At 46.4% G+C, this 17,300-nt stretch overlaps 1 protein-coding gene and 1 long non-coding RNA gene across 4 annotated transcripts; one reads left to right on the top strand and one right to left on the bottom strand.

Moving 5' to 3' along the window:
• Positions 1-23: 23 nt before the first annotated feature.
• LOC116103422 lies at positions 24-1,571 on the bottom strand. Its single transcript, XR_004123472.1, has 2 exons — positions 1,070-1,571; positions 24-143 (listed from the first exon to the last, which is right to left on the bottom strand). It is a non-coding gene; the product is annotated as an uncharacterized LOC116103422 (long non-coding RNA).
• Positions 1,259-16,438, top strand: Dpf2 (double PHD fingers 2). 3 transcript variants are annotated; one of them, XM_031389377.1, is made up of 12 exons: positions 1,259-1,390; positions 6,687-6,847; positions 7,203-7,310; positions 8,137-8,300; positions 9,297-9,389; positions 9,525-9,603; positions 10,074-10,115; positions 11,082-11,219; positions 11,350-11,478; positions 11,611-11,723; positions 12,561-12,642; positions 15,183-16,438. In XM_031389377.1, exons 1-12 carry the CDS (start codon positions 1,359-1,361, stop codon positions 15,257-15,259), a joined length of 1,218 nt encoding a protein of 405 aa, XP_031245237.1. In that variant the 5' UTR covers positions 1,259-1,358; the 3' UTR covers positions 15,260-16,438. The 3 variants fall into 3 exon arrangements, with proteins under 3 accessions (XP_031245237.1, XP_031245238.1, XP_031245239.1); XM_031389379.1 differs by lacking the exon at positions 1,259-1,390 and adding an exon at positions 1,734-1,866; XM_031389378.1 differs by lacking the exon at positions 10,074-10,115.
• Positions 16,439-17,300: the final 862 nt, after the last annotated feature.

Below are 17,300 nucleotides of genomic sequence, written 5' to 3'. Positions count from 1 at the left end.
AACCAGAAATTTCCATTCCAGTGTAGGCTCTGGGAACTTTTATTGTTTGTTGCTACTGTCCTTCAGGTTTTCTATGTAGCCCTGGTGGCTTAGAACTTGTGTAGCCTGGATGGGCCTTGAACTTGTGGCAATCCTCCTACCTCCTAAAGAAAAAAGACAATATATGTATATATATATATATATATATATATATATATATATATATATATATATCAGGTCCAACGAGGACAGAATAGATCTTTTCTAACTCTATTGAAACCGAGGTCTGGTGACTTTGGTAGGAGCTATTTCAAAAGGTTTGGTGGGAACAGAAGCACTCAGTAAGCAGATGAGAGCCTAGGTAACAGGGCAGTACAGAATACGAATGAAAATCTGCTTTGAAAGAGTGAAAAGAAATGGGGTGATATGCAATGCCGATGGGCTTCAGGGAGTCCTGTTGGCTTCTTCTTTAAGGGGAAAGAAGATTTGCATAAATTGATACTGAAGGAGAAATAAATGGTATAGAACTAAGAGGGATGGTCTGTGAACAATTTCAATGTGGAGAATGGCTTGGGTATAGCAATCAAAGGGCTGGTGGGATGGCCCAGCAGATAAGGAGTGGACACCAAGCCTGACAACCTGACCACCATCCCCCAAACCCAAAAAGTGGAAGGAAAGAACCGACGCCCCCAAGTTTCTCTCTGACTCCTACACACATGCTATGGCACATGCACACACACAAAGAGAAGCATATACAGCAAAGGAGTGAATCAAGAGAGGGGTTGGGGGAGAGAGAAGCAAGCAAGAGAGAAGAGGTAGGTGCCAGTGAAGTTCAAGGACTAGGTTTACTGACAGGGATTGTCCGAATGAGAGAGTCAGGCCCAAGAACAGCCTATTTTGGGCGTTCACTTTCCATTTTCTAAAATGGGTTGATGTCTAGGGAGAGAGGTACCTAAAGGACTGGGTACGTCTCTGACCTTTCACTACCTACCCATCAATTCCTTCCCTGTGAGTCAGCCACGTGTCTAACGGTCAGCTAGGCAGGACACTGTTGCTCCTTCTAACCCATCTGCGTGGCCTTTTCACTTACCTTTCTCACTTTCCAACCAAGCCAGACCTTTCTGAGACTCCACTAAATGGAGGGGATACGAGTCTGCAGAGGGCATGCAAGTTTTCCAATCGCGCCTGCGCACTGGGATCCTCCATGCTCCTTCAGGACAGGTCGTTCTCTAGCGCTCGCTCTCGTGGGCCTGTGCGTGCGCGCGCACCCTCTGGCTGCGCCTGCGCAGAGGGTCGAAGACCGAGTGTCCTGAGAAGGCTTAGCGCCTGCGCGTTGCGGGTTTCGGGGCCTCTCGGCCTGAGGGAGAGGAACAGGGAAGATGGCGGCTGTGGTGGAGAATGTAGTGAAGCTGTAAGTGGTCTTTTTTTTTTTTCTCTTTTTTTTCTTTTTAAATCTCTCCTGTACCAGAAATTTTGTAAAGGGCCTGGGAGTAGAGAGGGAGGTGCGGGAAGAGAAAAGATAGAGAGAAGGACATGCCCGGGAAGTCCTTGCTGTGCGACTGCTGGTAGGGAGGGCAACAGGAGACTCCGGAGAAGGCGCTGGGCTTCTTTTGGAAACTTGTGGAGGCCGGGAGCGGGGCACAGCGGAGCCCCCGACGGGCGACGTCCTCGCGGGCCGAGCCCGAGCGGAGCTGCGGGCTGCGAACGAGAGGCTCACGGTCCCCGGCCCCTCTCTGGAGACGCCTCAGTCCGGCCGAGCCGAGGCCGGTGGCCCCCGGAGATCGGGTCCCCTCCCCGCCCACCGCAGTCCCCGGGGCTACAGGCTCCGCCATCCCTGCGGGATCCTAGGACTTAAGCAGCCCGGTGACATTAACCGGGAAATCCGGGGTACACGAAACTAAAAACGTTCTTGGGAAGAATTGGTCCAAGAGCAGAGGCATAAGGGAAAAGAACTTCGGGGAGTGGGGAACCAGACCGGAACCAGACGGCCGTCTAGTCCACAGGAGCCCCGCGGTGGGCGTTCTCGGTTCCCCTGATGCCATTGTGCGGGCCAGATTTCGAGCAGAGCTGAAGTTAACGGTTGTTGGGAAACACTGGGAACGGGGACTGGCCTGTTAGCCGCTTCCCCTGAGTTAGAGATGTTTGGGATTTTGATGAGTCCCTTCTTTCCTTCTTGAAGAAGAGTTTTGGAATCGGGTGCCCAGTGGATTTAAGAATGACCTTCTCTTCCTTTAATGGCCATGTTGGGCGTGATGTAAGGGTAGAAAAATTGAAGTGTTCGGCTGTCCAGTCAAAGCTTTTGGATTTTAGGAACTATTCTGGAGGACTTTTTGCCGCTTCATCTGTCTTTGTAGTGGGCAGAACCTCAATCATCCAAGAGGCTTTTTTTTATTTTTATTTTTTAAGGTTAAGTTGCTTCTCCCCTGCAGCTTGGAGCCTTTTTCTTCGAGAATGCTTTCCCACTTCCATTAAGCTAAGTGCCTTCTCTTGTGGCTTTTTTTTTTTTTTTAAACTTGCTTTTGGCTCCATCATGCTGCCTCTTTCAACCACCCCTCCTCCCAACGCTATTATCTTTGTGATCTGCCCACTCCAGGTTCCCCAGCTCTCTTTAGGCTGACATCTCCCTCAATTTAGAAATAAGGCTGTTAATTTAACATTTTTATAGTTCTTCAGGACTCAGATGTTAGGTCTTAATTACCCTGCCTTTCTCTTTGTTGACCTCCCCTATTCCCCTAGAAGGGGAGTTGTCCTGTGTCCCCCACCTTCATCCCCTCAGGTTTCCTGTGAAAAGAGGAGTCACAGCTTTTACCCTGGAAATCTTACTTTCTAAAAGAATATGCTTGCCTGGGTTTTCAGAATTAGATGTTAATAGAGTTCATCATGTCGAAAGATGGTCTGGTAGAAAATGGAGTTGCCAACCCATTGGTGTAGTATTTTAAGTGTTTGTTGCTCATTTAAAAAGACCATTGCTGTTGATGCTTCTTTAACTAGTCACTGGTACCTGAGTATCAGTGAGGTACTAACTTGTTCTCCTCAGTGGAAGGTGCAGAAGACTGGACATTGGTAACATGTTCCCCACAGGACTTTCCCTTTACAGAGCAGGCTTTGATTCTCACACCATTCTCACTCTGGAAAGATGTCTTTCTGATATATGTGTGTATGTATGTGTGTGTGTGTATATATGTGTGTGTGTGTTTTTTTTTTTTTTTTTTTTTTTGATTATAGTATGTTTAAGTCTTGTGGCAGCTGACATCACTCATTGAGGGAAAGACCACTAGCTCATCTTTTTCATTTTGCTGTGTGAGAAGACTTTCTGTCTTAATTTTCTGGTTTTCTCAAATACAATGTCAAGGTTGAAATAGTCTTTATAGTAGTCTTATTAGAGTAAATACTAGTCTAAAAATAGCCATGGCTGCCAACTAGGTTTTTTAAAGTTCATATGAATTATATAAGGCTATCCATGGAATACAGAAGCTTGGAACTTTTTTGTCCCAGAGCCTTGAATTTGTGTATGCTCTGCTCTTTTGCTCTCTTCACCGCACACAGTTCCACCTGGCTGTCTTTTCTACTAGAGCACTCGCTTCACCTTCTAGAATCTTAACCTGGCTGCGGGAGCCCGACTGGACATTTCAGTCATCCTTCCACGCCTTCCTTCCACGCCTTCCTCAGCCTCCGTGCTCTGACTTTGCAGTCTTTAGCCCCACCGGGCTGGTCCTTCCTTCCGTTTGACTTCCAGTGTCAGTATCAATTCCCATCAGCAGAAACAAAGGAGCTGCTGCACTCAGCCTTGTTTATCCAATTTTCCTGTGTGGTAAGGACATGGCTGCCTCCTAAAGGCAAGCAAATGTGAGGCTGCTCTCTTCTGTGCTGTGCTCTCCAACACATTCATACCTTAATTATAGTTATTATTGCTCACTGAATCGATTCAGGCTCTACTTGTAGTGTTGCTGTGTGTGGTGTGTGTCTTTTTCATTTGCTGGGAACAAACTAAGCTATGCAGTAGTCTCTTGTGACTGCTCAGTGAAAGTCCCCATCAGATTCTACATTAGGGCTTGTTGATACAACTTTAGTAGGTATTAGACACTGAGGCCTTACTCCCTCCTGCTTTTCATGTCTCCTTATCTCTATTATCTCCATCAGAATCCTGGTAGGTCAGAGCTCGTCTAGTCTAACTGCCCCAATCTGTAGGAGAGGAATGGAGGTTCATACAGGTTACTTACATGGCTGTGTCCATGTGGGGGTTATAGCCAGCCAGTCTTTTTACTCCCAAATCCATCCTGATGTGATCTAGACACCCCTAGATCATAGGTAAAGGGGATGCTATGGGAAAGAAGTCTCTGCTGCCCTCAGTGTTTGTATTTTGAGGCTAGGAATGTGGCTCAGTTGGTAGAGTACTTGCTTAGCATACAAGAGATCCTGGTTGAATCAAGCCAGCACCACATAAAACTGGATGTGGTAAGTGCATGTGGTAGTTGGGGAGATAGAGGCAGGAAGATGAGAAATTCAAGGTCATTGTTGACTGCATATGGGGTTTGAGTCCAGTATGAGCTACATGAGCCTCTATTTAAGAAAAAGATTGAGTATTTGACTGTAATATATAGCTCAGTGGTAGAATACATGTAGCATTTGGGATGCTCTGCATATGAGCGCCAGAACAACAAAAAGATTGATTGGTTATAAATATGAGTCCTTACTCCTCTGTACCAAAACAAGGTGGGGTCATTGAACATGCTTAGAACCACAAACCCCCTAGCTCTCCAATTTCTTATCTTTTCTCAAAGTACTTAGAGAATCCCCCTCAGATTTCAGATTGACTCCTCCAGTGTCTGTGTGACAGGAAGAGTCTGAGATGGGCTTCAGTGTCACAGATTTGCTGTTAGTAGTAGTGCTTAGTAAGAGCTTCGAGAAACTTGGGGAATATCTCTCCCTGGAACACTGCAAGTTCTTACCTTGTGGATACATGAGTGGTCATATCCCACAACACCTCTCAGTACTATGCCTGTCTTTCTTTTCCCCCTAATTACCTTTGGATTGTTTGTACATGAAGAGCTTTTAAATTTTATCTTATTTGTATGAGTGTTTTGCCTGTATATATGTGTGCCATATGTGTGCCTGGTGCCCACAGAGGTCAGAAGAGGGAATTAGATCCCTGTAACTGGACTGAATAGCTAGTTGTGAACCACTATATGGATTCTGGGAACCAAACCAGACAGGTCCTCCTCAAGAACAAGTGGTTTTTTTTGTTATGTTTTTTCTTTTTTCTTTTTTTGGATTTTCGAGACAGAGTTTCTCTGTGTAGCCCTGGCTGTCCTGGAAATCACTCTGTAGACCAGGCTGGCCTTGAACTCAAGAGATCCACCTGCCTCTGCCTCCCAAGTGCTGGGATTAAAGGCGTGTGCTACCACCGCCTGGCTTTTTGTTATGTTTTTTGTTTGTTTGTTTTGTTTTTTTTTGAGACAGGGTCTCTCTGTAGTGTTGGTTGTCCTGGAACTAGATCTGTAGATGAGATTGGTCTTGAACCCCAAGATCCACCTGCCTCTGCTTCCCGAGTGGTGGCATTAAAAGCGTGCACCACCAAGCCCGACTCAAGGATAGCTTGTTGTTGTTTTTGGTTGGTTGTTTTTTTGGCTTTTTTCTTTCCTTTTTTTTTTTAGTCTCATGCAGTTCAGGCTGTCCTTGAACTTGCTATTTAGCTGAGGATGACTTTAAAAATGCCTCTACCTCCCATGTGCTAGTGCTAAGATTACAGGTGTGTGCCACCAAATCTACCTAGTTTGGGTTTTGAGGCAGAGTTTTGCTATGCGGCCCAACTGGCCTTGAAGTCAGGGTAATATGCCTAGTAAGAGCTTCGTTTTTTATAACTGGATAGCATTTTGAGGGGTGGACTTACTAATAGTGTGCCAAAACTCTTGCGACAAGTCCTCTAGATCTTGTTTTCCCCACTTGTTAAAGAAAGTTAATATCTACAGTAATGACTGCAGCTCAGATGCTTAGGTTAAGACAAGTCACATTAACTAGCATGAGTTGGACACAGGAGAACCACAGAATAGCAGTTCATTTCTTCCTTGTCCTTCCCTCCCCCCAGTAGTGGCAGATTGAATCCAGAGGTCTGTGTGGGCTGAGCAGGCTCTCTGCAACAGCTGTTTTTTGGCCATTCTTCACTCTATGTGGATTAAGATTTAAGTTTGACTTGGCAGGCAAGAGACAGGAGGATTTTCATGAGTTCAGTACCTGGGCTGCAAAGTGAAAGAGACCTTGTCTCAGAACAAAAAAATATTTAAAAAGCTTATGTCTGGTTATACACATGATAAAATCATGTGTCACGCCGGGGCAGTGGTAGTGCACGCCTTTAATCCCAGCACTTGGGAGGCAGAGGCAAGCAGATTTCTGAGTTCAAGGCCAGCCTGGTCTACGGAGTGAGTTCCAGGACAGCCAGGCCTATACAGAGAAACCTTGTCTCGAAAATCAAAAAAAAAAAAAAAAAGTGTCACAATGATTATTTATTATTTAGGGGCTCTGGCCCAGTCCACAGTAACTTGTCTTTCCTTGTGTGATAGCTTAGTGAAGGTTCTTCATGTCCCTTGAGGCAGAATAGGTGGCAAATAACAGAAAAGAGAGTCTCTTAGACTCCTGAGCCTTTGAGAGAAGCAGTTGACAGGGAAGAAGCATGGTGTGACCCCACACCTCTATGTTTTACCTTCCTGCAGCCTTGGGGAGCAGTACTACAAAGATGCCATGGAACAGTGCCACAATTATAACGCCCGCCTCTGTGCTGAGCGTAGCGTGCGTTTGCCTTTCCTGGACTCACAGACTGGAGTAGCCCAGAGCAATTGTTATATCTGGATGGAAAAACGACACCGGGGACCAGGTAAGGTTGCAGACTTCAGGAAAGGTGACACAGGAGCATGAGGAAGTTTCTGCTGTCCCTTAGGAGATGGGGTAGAAGGCTCCTCCACTGCTCACACTGGTAATGAGAATTGGAGAGGATGAAGCAGCCAGCCTTTGTTTTTGGCCCCTGAAGCAGCTATGATCTTTCAACTACTAAGAACAGCTGCATACTTCAGCTGACATCTGTTTTTCTTTTCCATGAAGTATCCCCACCTGGCCCAGGCTCATGTGTTCTGTATTACTCCCTTGCTCTAGAACTCAACAGAGTTCTCATTTGCTCACCTTTTTTAGGGCTGGATTAGGGCTTAATTGTTCTTCCTTCCTTTCTTCGGCAGGATTGGCCTCTGGACAGTTATACTCCTATCCTGCCCGACGCTGGCGGAAAAAACGTCGCGCCCACCCACCTGAGGATCCCAGGCTTTCTTTCCCATCTATTAAACCAGGTAGAGGCTGGGTGTAGCTTAGTCGCTAGAGTACTCACCCAGCGTGCACAGGGCCCTGAGTTTAATATCCTACTTTGCATAAACTGAACATGGTTGTATATTCCTATATAATAATAGCATTGAGGAGGTTGGGGCAGGAGGATCAGAAATTCAAGATCATTCTTTACTGAGACCAGCCTGGGCTACATGAGAGCCTCAAAAAACAAACAAAAACCATGAAATTATCTCAAAATAATATGGGCCAGAGAAGTGTCCTAGTACTTGTTGTATGAACACAAGGACCTAAATTCTAATCTGGTGTTCATACAAAAAGCTCAGTGTAGCCAACATGTTTCTATAATACAGTACAGAGCTGGTGCTTCTAGCTGCCAGTCTAATTCAGGGTTGAGTGAGAGACTCCAAAGCAATAAGGCAGAGTGTAATAGAGCAGGACACACAATGTTCTTCTCTAATATGTGTACCTACATGTGTTCATACACCATATAGACATATACTACATACACATGCACCAAACTAAATGAAATAATCAAGAGTAAATAAACCAAGTAAGGGCTCACTTCCTGAGCAGAGCTGTGGTCTGTGTGATGAGGCTTGCTGTTACCTGCTATTGCATGGCTCTGTGTTAAAGCTTGTACAGACTGTACTTTCATTCCTTGAAGGAGCTTGCTGTCTTAGTGAAAACAGGTAATAGAGCTGTGTTCCAGTGCTGGGTGAACAGACACATCTTGGTTCCTAGAGAACAGAAGTGGTTGGGTTTGAATTGGCCCCACATGGTGTAGATGCAGTTTCACCCCTTCTGAGTTAGCTTCATCTTGACTTGTTGCAGACACTGACCAGACTCTGAAGAAAGAGGGGCTTATCTCTCAGGATGGCAGCAGTTTAGAGGCTCTGTTGCGTACTGATCCCCTGGAGAAACGGGGTGCCCCAGATCCCCGAGTTGACGATGACAGCCTGGGCGAGTTTCCTGTTAGCAACAGTCGGGCACGGAAGGTCTGTTATTCCTGTGGCTAGAGGACTTTAATAAGGACCAGTCTCCTCTTTATGGGTCGGAAGGTTCACCCAATTAGTAGAACTGAAGCAGACCCATGGTAGAACACATGCTTATTGATGTATAAGCCCTAGCACAAAAAAACCAAAAATAGCTGAAATGGAAGCCGCAGCTGCCCCTGCAGTTCTGTGGTCTGCTGGCCACCAGCCCTGCCCTGTCTAGCCTTCCACACTCCTTCCCAGGACAGGCTTACTCATTCATTCTCTCTCACACAAGGTTTTGTTAGAGACTTTAGATGCTACATACACCTGGTGTTACATAGGTGAAGCTCACTTGGTTCACACCTGTCAACTGGGAAGTTATGCTAAGTTCAAAGACAGATAAGCCAGGTACTGTGCTAAGTATTTTCCATATGCTTCCTCTTGTATAGCCTCATGAGGTAGGTTCTGTGGTTCCCCGTTTCATGAACAAGGAGGCAGAAGCAAAGCAGTTAAAACTTCCTCAAGGTCAAGTAAGAGGCAAAGCTCATTTAAAGTAGGGCATGAAAGTTGGAAGCAGGGCTGGAGAGATGGCTCAGTGGGTAAGAGCACTGACTGCTGTTCCAGAGGTCCTGAGTTCAATTCCCAGCAACCACATGGTGGCTCACAACCATCTGTAATGGAATCCGATGCCCTCTTCTGGCACATCAGAAAACAGCTACAGTGTACTTATGTACTGGAAGCAGAGCAGGCAGGACAGGACATGGCTCCCTGAGGTACCAGGAGAGCTTTATGGGAAAGTGTTTGGCTCTGAGAAAAGGGGGACAGGCATTCTAGATTAAGGGAGCAACTTGAAGAGGCACAGAGGAAAGAAAGCATTCAAGGAAGCAGGAATGGGATTGCAGGCAAAGAACGGTTACAGGTGAGGTTAAGGCCCAGAGAAGCTTCTGGGGGGTTCCAAGAGGCTAATTCTATATGGGATGTGTTTGACTTCTGCTCATTCAAATCTGCTCCACTCAGCGGATCATTGAACCTGATGATTTCCTTGATGACCTTGATGATGAGGACTATGAAGAAGATACTCCAAAGCGTCGGGGGAAGGGGAAATCCAAGGTGAGGAGCTAATGTGCTGCCTGAAGAATGAAGCAGGCTGGTCTGTGGAGACCAGTCTTTATTTTTTGCTTTCTGCCTTGCTCTCCTGGCCAAGGAACCTTAGTGAAGGCATCATCTTTTTGGTTTTCTTGGCAGAGTAAGGGTGTGAGCAGTGCCCGGAAGAAACTGGATGCTTCCATCCTGGAGGACCGGGATAAGCCCTATGCCTGTGACAGTGAGTGCCACCTGAGGGGTGGGTAGTTCTCGCCTTGGACCCAGCTCCTGCTCTGGATGTGAGAGGAGGGAGGGTCATGTTCTTGCACTAAATGGTAAAACAAGCGTGGGTTCTTGTCCTGCCTGCCAACCTGGCCTTTGCTTCCCAGTGGGTGGGACCTGCATGCTCTGGGGAGAGATGTCTGTGGGTCCTGGGTGGGAGGATGAGGGAACTCAAAGCAGGCAGGGTTGGCCTCATAGTGGGCAGCATCCAGATCTGCTGACCCATCAAGGCAGGGCACAGGGGGCCAGCCCTGAGGGTTAGTGTCTGTCCTCTTTCCCTTTGCTTTGGCTTACCCTACTTCTGTGCCTCCAGCCTGAAGTGCCACTGCTGGGGTTCTCTCTCACTCGCTCTGTTTTCCTGCTGCTGCTGCTGCCCTGTCTCAAATGTATCAAGGCCTTCTTCTCACGACTTTTCTTTCTGTCTTTCAGATAGTTTCAAACAAAAGCATACCTCGAAAGCGCCCCAGAGAGGTAGCTCTCTCAACTTTTCAGACTTGTGTTTTCCTGTCCCTTTTCCCTCTTCCCTTGTTCCTTCTGCCTTTCTCATTTCCTGTGATACTAGCTTTGGAATCTCTACAATGGTATGAGGGTAGTGCTGTGGTACCCCGGGTGTGCTCCGTTCTCAGTCCTAGCAGCTGTCTTTACCATTGCTTGTCTCCCACAGACTTACTTCTATGGCCACTTGGCCTAATATTAACAGAACCCATTATGGATAGATTCATCTGATATTCCCCAACCAGACAGCAGGTGGTCAGCTCATGCTTCCACCGTCATACCACCACCGCTCCCACCCTCCCATTCCTTCCTGCTGGCCCCCTTGCCCCTCTTGGTGTCATTGCTCAAGATAAAATGCCATGTGATCTTTCCTTGCTGGTTGGCAGGGGCTGGGCTGGGCTGGGCACTAGTGTGGGAATGTATTTCAGTTTCTTTGGGGAAGTTATCCTGTCTGGCAGTTAGTAGGTGTTCACCAAGAAACCCACCCTCAGCCTTTTGTCTGTTTAGTTGGGATTGGTATACACAGGATGGCATGAGCCTGCCACATTTACAGAGCAGAAAAAGTCTGGCATCTCCTTGTTACGTTTCCCTTTTTTGCCATAAGGCCAGACTATAGAACTTTATCAACCTGGAGCTCCCAGACTGTTACTACTTCTGGGGCAAGTTGATGCAGCATGGGCTAAATCCTTCTAAAAGCCCACATAGAAAAATGTTGGTACCTATTGTATTTTAGAGAGGGAAGAGAATCCCAGAAACTGAAAATGTCCAGAGACTGATACTCTTGGCTAAGGGGAAGAGGCCATCACTAAAGTTTGTCCCAGACTAGAAATGCTGGGGGCAGAGATGTTCCCATGGGCCTCATTTGGAGCTTCATGGCTTGTCAGAGTGGGGAAGTAGCACCTTTGTGTCCTAATATTTCTCTGCAATCTTTTTCCCATCCAGTTTGTGGAAAACGTTACAAGAACCGACCTGGCCTCAGTTACCACTATGCCCATTCCCACCTGGCTGAAGAGGAAGGGGAGGACAAAGAAGACTCCCAGCCACCCACTCCTGTGTCCCAGAGGTCTGAGGAGCAGAAATGTAAGCTGAGCTGTCAGGGCAGGCAAGCAGGAGAGGAGCCAGCTTATTTATAAAGCACTTCATAGAGAGAATATAAGGTAGCCCAGAGTTCCCTTGAGCATCATCAGAATTTTTTTCTTTTTCCCTATAGCCAAGAAAGGACCTGATGGATTGGCCTTGCCTAACAACTACTGTGACTTCTGCCTAGGAGACTCAAAAATCAACAAGAAGACAGGGCAGCCTGAGGAGCTAGTGTCTTGTTCCGACTGTGGCCGCTCAGGTACCTCCATCCTCAAAGAGCAGGCTGTACTCAGTGTGCCCAGGAACCTCTTGGCCTGCTTCCTTGAGCAGCCTCCCTTACCCACTCCCCACCCTGGTTTCCAACCACTTGTTTGACTCCCCTCCTCCACAGGGCATCCGTCCTGCCTGCAGTTCACCCCTGTGATGATGGCGGCTGTGAAGACCTACCGCTGGCAGTGCATCGAGTGCAAGTGCTGCAACCTCTGCGGCACGTCAGAGAATGATGTGCGTGTCGCTGAGCCTGCCTAGCGCTCCTCTTAACCCCTCCAAAGCAAGCCTTCTGTCAGAGTGCACCCACTTCTCCCTAATGCCCCGCTGGGAACTTTATAATTGTTTAAAAAGAATTCTGTTTCTGGGGCACCGGTAGTCAGACAGTGTTCTTAGCTCTAGGGTCAGTAAGTAAGACAGAGAAGTTTATGCTTTGATGGAATCTGTGGACTTGGGTGAACAGAGTTTCTTATATGATACACCTTGAAGAAAATGAAACTAGTGATGTACCAAAGAGTTAACTGGATGCCAATAGAGGTTTGTAGTTGTATTTGCTTCTGGAGGAAGTGAGGTTGGTGTTGCAGTTTGGATAAGACAGGGAGTCAGTCCCAGAAATTATGGCTAGTGCAGAGGCCTTAAGGTGGGCAAGTTGTCTATAATGAGGCATTGTTACCCACTAGATCCTTCCTGTGTCAGGAAGGGGGACCAGAGAGGGGGACATTGCTAGTTTGTAGGATCTTGGGACCTTTTGAGCTCAGTGAGGAGTCCTGGATTTGGTGCACATTAAGCACCTAAGCTCCGCCCTATGCTTAGACCTTGAGGATGTTATCTGAGGCTTTTATTAAGGGGGTTATATGATTTGTCTCATCTTTTCAAAAGGTAACTGGCAGCTTTGTGGAGAAAAGAGTGCACAGAAATAGTAGGCTTTGTGAACAGTTAGGCTCTGGATGGATTGAGATGGATAGACTGACAACTGATCTTTGCTGCTACTAGTCCCTCTTGGAAGTAGCAGCAGTGTCATAACTTAGGGACATAAACCATTGTACCTTTGTTCCTTCTCCTTGCCTTCTGCAGGACCAGCTACTCTTCTGTGATGACTGTGACCGTGGCTACCATATGTACTGTCTCACTCCTTCCATGTCTGAGCCTCCTGAAGGTAAGTGGAACTACTCAAAAGTACATTATCCCAGAAAGATCTACAGCACCCAAGCAAAACATTGATACTGAAATTTGTGACTTGGTATAGATCTGTAATTATGTGGGTTTCAGCATTCTTATGCCTAACAGCATAAATTTCATAATAAAATAATGTGTGGTAGATTAAAACAAACATTTAATAGAGCTGGAGAAATAGCTTAGCAGTTAAGAGCACTGAATAGTCTTCCAGAGGGCCTTGGTTCAATTTCTAGCACCCATTGGCCATTCACCATGGTCCGTAATTCCAGTTCCAGAGAGTCTCCTTCTCTGGCCTCTCCAGACACCATACGTGTACATGTGCACCGATATTTTCTATCTCTAGTACTACAAAAGGCTTATTTTCTTTCTTTTGCTTTTTGTAGTATTGGAGATAGAACCCAGAACCCTGTACATGCTGGCCAAATGCCCCAACCGCTTAGCTATCTCCCTATCTCCTTAACTCTTGAAATTTTTTTATTCAGAGTGCTCTGCAGTTGATCCATAGCACTTATGTAGAGGTCAGAGGATAAAGTTTAGAGTCAAGTCTACTTTCACCATGGGTTTGGGGGATTATCGGGTCATCAGGCTTTGAGCCATCTTACCATCCCACACTTGTATTTTTTATTTTGAGATAGGGTCTCACTAAGTTGCATAAGGTAGCCTGAGCTAGCTCAGTAGCCCAGGTAGCCACCCCTTGAACTTGAAGTCCTCTGGTCTCAGCCTCTAGAGCAGCTGGGTTAGGTTTGATCTAATCATATGCCTTTGGAACATTGTCTAAACCACATACATAAAATTATGCTTATATATTCTATATTAAGATTTAGCCAGGCCTGACAGTTGTGGTGCCTTTAATTCCAGCACTTGGGAGCCAGAAGCAAGTGGATTTCTCAGTTCAAGACCAGCCTGGACTATAGAGCTAGTTCTGGGACACAAAGAAACCTTGTTCTCAACCTCCTACCCCCCAAAATAAGTAGTTTTACTTCTCAAGAAAATGGATCAAAGCTGGGTGATGGTGATGCACATCTTTAATCTCAGCATTTAGGAGGCAGAGGCAGGTGGATTTCTGAGTTCGAAGCCAGCCTGGTCTACAGAGTGAGTTCCAGGACAGCCAGGGCTATACAGAGAAACCCTGTCTCAAAAAAACAAAAAAATAAAAGAAGAAAAAAAAAAAGAAGAGAGAGAGAGAGAGAATGGATTAAGCTATAATAAATAATAAATACCAATACTGTTTTAGCCAGTTATTTTTCTTGTACAGAACAACTATTTCCTGTGTATCAGGGTTTTTTTTCTTTCTTTTTTACTTTTTTATTTATTTTTGTTGTTGTTTGTTTAGTTTTTTTAGGCAGGGTCTCATTATTCAAAAGAGATCTACCTTTGTTCCCCAGGAGCTGCAGTCATAGTGTGCACCACCATGCCTGGTTATTTCCTGTTTCTCCATGAAATTAGACTTGGGTGATAAGGAGTGGGATACACATGTTCACTCCTTTCTCTGACTTCTGCTTAAACACCCAGAGATGTTGGCATCCCAGTTCACTTGCAGTGTATTCCACAGAAATGGGATATCTGGCTTTTACCAAATTAAAAGTAGTTTCTCAAGCCAAGCATGGTGGCACATGCCTTTATTCCCAGCACTTGAGAGGCAGAGACAGATGGGATCTCTGAGTTCAAGGCCAGTCTGGTCTACAGAGTGAGTTTCAGGACAGCCAGGACTAAACAGAGAAACTCTATCTTGGGGGTTAAATATAGTAGTTTCTCTGGAGTCTCTTTTCATGACATTTTTCTGTCTTTGAAGCAATGACTTTTTTGTCTAAAGTTGGGAGCATTTTAACAACCTGTGACTGGGCTGGCAAAATGGCTCAGCAGGTAAAGCACTTGCAACCAAGCCTAGACAACCTGAGATCAAGAGTTTACCCCCTCAAAACACATGATAAAAAGACAGAATAGACTCCCACAAGTTGTCTTTCACATGCATGCTGTGGCAAATGCCCTCAAATAAATAAATAAGTTTAATAAGTTACAACAAAAAAAAGCAAAACACTTGTGTCTGCTGACTGTCCTGTGAGCCCCTGGGCCACTAAAGTGACAAAACTGACAGGGTCTGCCATTGTTTGGAGACTGTCCTTGCACTCAGTGTGTCCATCTCCATGGAGAATGGTTTTTGTGTGTATTTTTAGTGTATGCCAAGAGTATTTTGTCTACATGTATGTCAGTCTGCCACATGAGTGCCTGGTGCCCTTGGAGGTCAGAAGACGGAGCATCAGATCCCCTGTAAATGGAGTTGTGGATGGCTGTGCACCACCATGTGGGTGCTGGGAACTGAACCAGATCTTCTTTAACTGCTGAGCCATCTCTCCAGTTCTAATTTTCATGGTTTTGAAGACCAAGCAGTTCCCTCAGCTCAGGAAAACAATGACATTGCTGCTGCATAATTCTCCGTGTCCTACCTGGGGTGAGGTCTGAGGAATGGGAGACAGTAGATGAGATTTTGTGGGATCCACCCTGACCCTTTGCTCTCCACAGGAAGCTGGAGCTGCCACCTGTGTCTGGACCTGCTGAAGGAGAAAGCGTCCATCTACCAGAACCAGAACTCCTCCTGATGCGCCACCAGCTCCACCCAGCTCTCCTGCATCTAAGGCCGTTGCTCTCCTCTATCTTGGTTTTCATTCCCCTTCTCCCCTCTTTCACTCCATAGTCCTGCCAACCTGTCTTTGGCAGCAGCACAGGGAGGTGGCAGCTCTGACTGCCTCTAGCCCCGAGCCCTCAGGGAGTAAGGAGCAGCATGCTGCTCCAGGGCTGACCTGCGGGCCCAACTTCTCTCTGTTTTCCAAGAAGTGCATTCACTCTGCCTGCCTTGGGCCCAAGACCCTGGTGATTACAGGGCTCAAATGGGGTCCTCTGAGAAGGAATATGAGAGCAGCTCACTTGTCTCAAGCCTTGCCTACCCCACCCCCCTTTGGTTTCCAGGGTTTTGCCCCAGAGATGAGCCAGGCTGGGCCTTTCCTGGAAGCAGCTGGAGTAAGTGGGCTGAGTGGCACTTGCCAGGACCTTTTCATATCCTAGTTCTGCGTCCCTTTGCCTCCTGCCAAAGCAGTCCCCTGTCCTCTGTCACGCTACATGGGGTTGTGTGCTTGAGCTGGAATGCTCTCAGGCACCTCCTGGCTCTGCCCTGTCCCACAAAGGGACAAGCCGCTTCAAACCTGCCCTTCCTGTGCTTGGCTGGCTTGCTCACAGGTGCTCTCTGGCTACCCAAACATTTCCCATCCTCAAAGCTTCCCGTCTTCTGCCTCCTTCCTTATTCCCTTTGGTTTTGTAGGAGAGGGATAGTGTCAGGGCTCTGGGCCAGCAGCTTGAGGGCCACAGGGAGAAGTTGGATAATGTGCCTGTTTTTTAACTCGATAAAAAAGCCTACCTCCAAAATCCCCTTTTCATTCTTCCTGGACCTGGGCATTCAGCCTCCTGCCCTTAACTGAATCAGGAGCCTCTGCCTCCTGCCTGTGGATCCTGGCTCCCAGGATGCAGGATGGTTCCCTTTCCTTGCACGCTAGCTAGTAGCTGGTAAGGTCTTCACACCCTGATTTTTCTGTTTCCTGCTTAGTGGCACTGACATTAAGTAGGAGGGGACAGTCCATGCCATACTCTGGAGTGGGCTTCCCCCTTGGCTGTGGGCAGGCCCTAACTGTTGTTTTCTGCAAAGTTGAGGCCCCCTCCTCACATATTTAGTTCCTGTATTCAAAACATTAGTAAAAATAAACATTTTTACAGAGCCTTCTGCTGGACAGTTTGTCTCCTGACTCCTTGTTGAAAGGTTATTTCATTTCAAACTTACTTAGAACAGTAGGTTTTTGTTTTTTGTTTTTTAAATTGAAACTTTTTCTCCCAAAATCAAAGTTTTTGTTAAACTCCACCATGTAAAATTAGTTATTTTGCTAGTTTTATTATGTAAATTCAAATTTATAACAATTTAGTGGTGTAAAGAATGAAGCTATTTTAATTAATACAAAAATTGCGTTAAAATCAACATTAGCACCTTCTCTATATATGTGCTTTTGGCTGGTTGGGAAGACTTTACTAGATGTGAATGTATAGGTGGAGGTGCGACAGGTCTATGGCATTGTAATGTCTCTTGGTTAAAGTGGGCCTAGAAGTTTGTGGTTTAAATTCAAAGGAGTTAGAGTTGGGCCTGGAGAGAGCTCAGCGGAGAAGAGGAATGCTCATTGTTCTTGCAAAGGGCGGAGTTCAGTTCCCAGCACTCAAATCAGGTGGCTCACAACCACCTGTAACTCCAGCTCCAGGGTGATCTGAGGGCTCTGTGGCTGGTTAGGTCACCTGTGCTCATGCAAATACCCCCCTGCCCACTCACCTTCATCCATTTACAAACCTAACAATGTCATCATGGAACAAGAGAAGCTTTGGGGCAGGTGATGAGGGCAGCCAGGAGGAGAGTAACCTCAGATCTTGTCATCAGATGTATCTTTTCATTGCCTGTAGGATTGCTAAGCCAAACAGAGTTCCAAAGCCAGAACTGTCCACAGTGTAGCCTTCCAGCAGTCCCAGGGTATTATGTGCAGACAGTGAGTGAGTTTATATCCAGCCAGACTAGTACTTTGATGCTGTGTGGTAGATCTTGTATAGCTCACT

This window comes from Mastomys coucha, unplaced genomic scaffold, assembly GCF_008632895.1.
Source record: "Mastomys coucha isolate ucsf_1 unplaced genomic scaffold, UCSF_Mcou_1 pScaffold21, whole genome shotgun sequence".
Taxonomy (NCBI): domain Eukaryota; kingdom Metazoa; phylum Chordata; class Mammalia; order Rodentia; family Muridae; genus Mastomys; species Mastomys coucha.
This window is presented reverse-complemented; position numbering and strand designations above follow the sequence as displayed.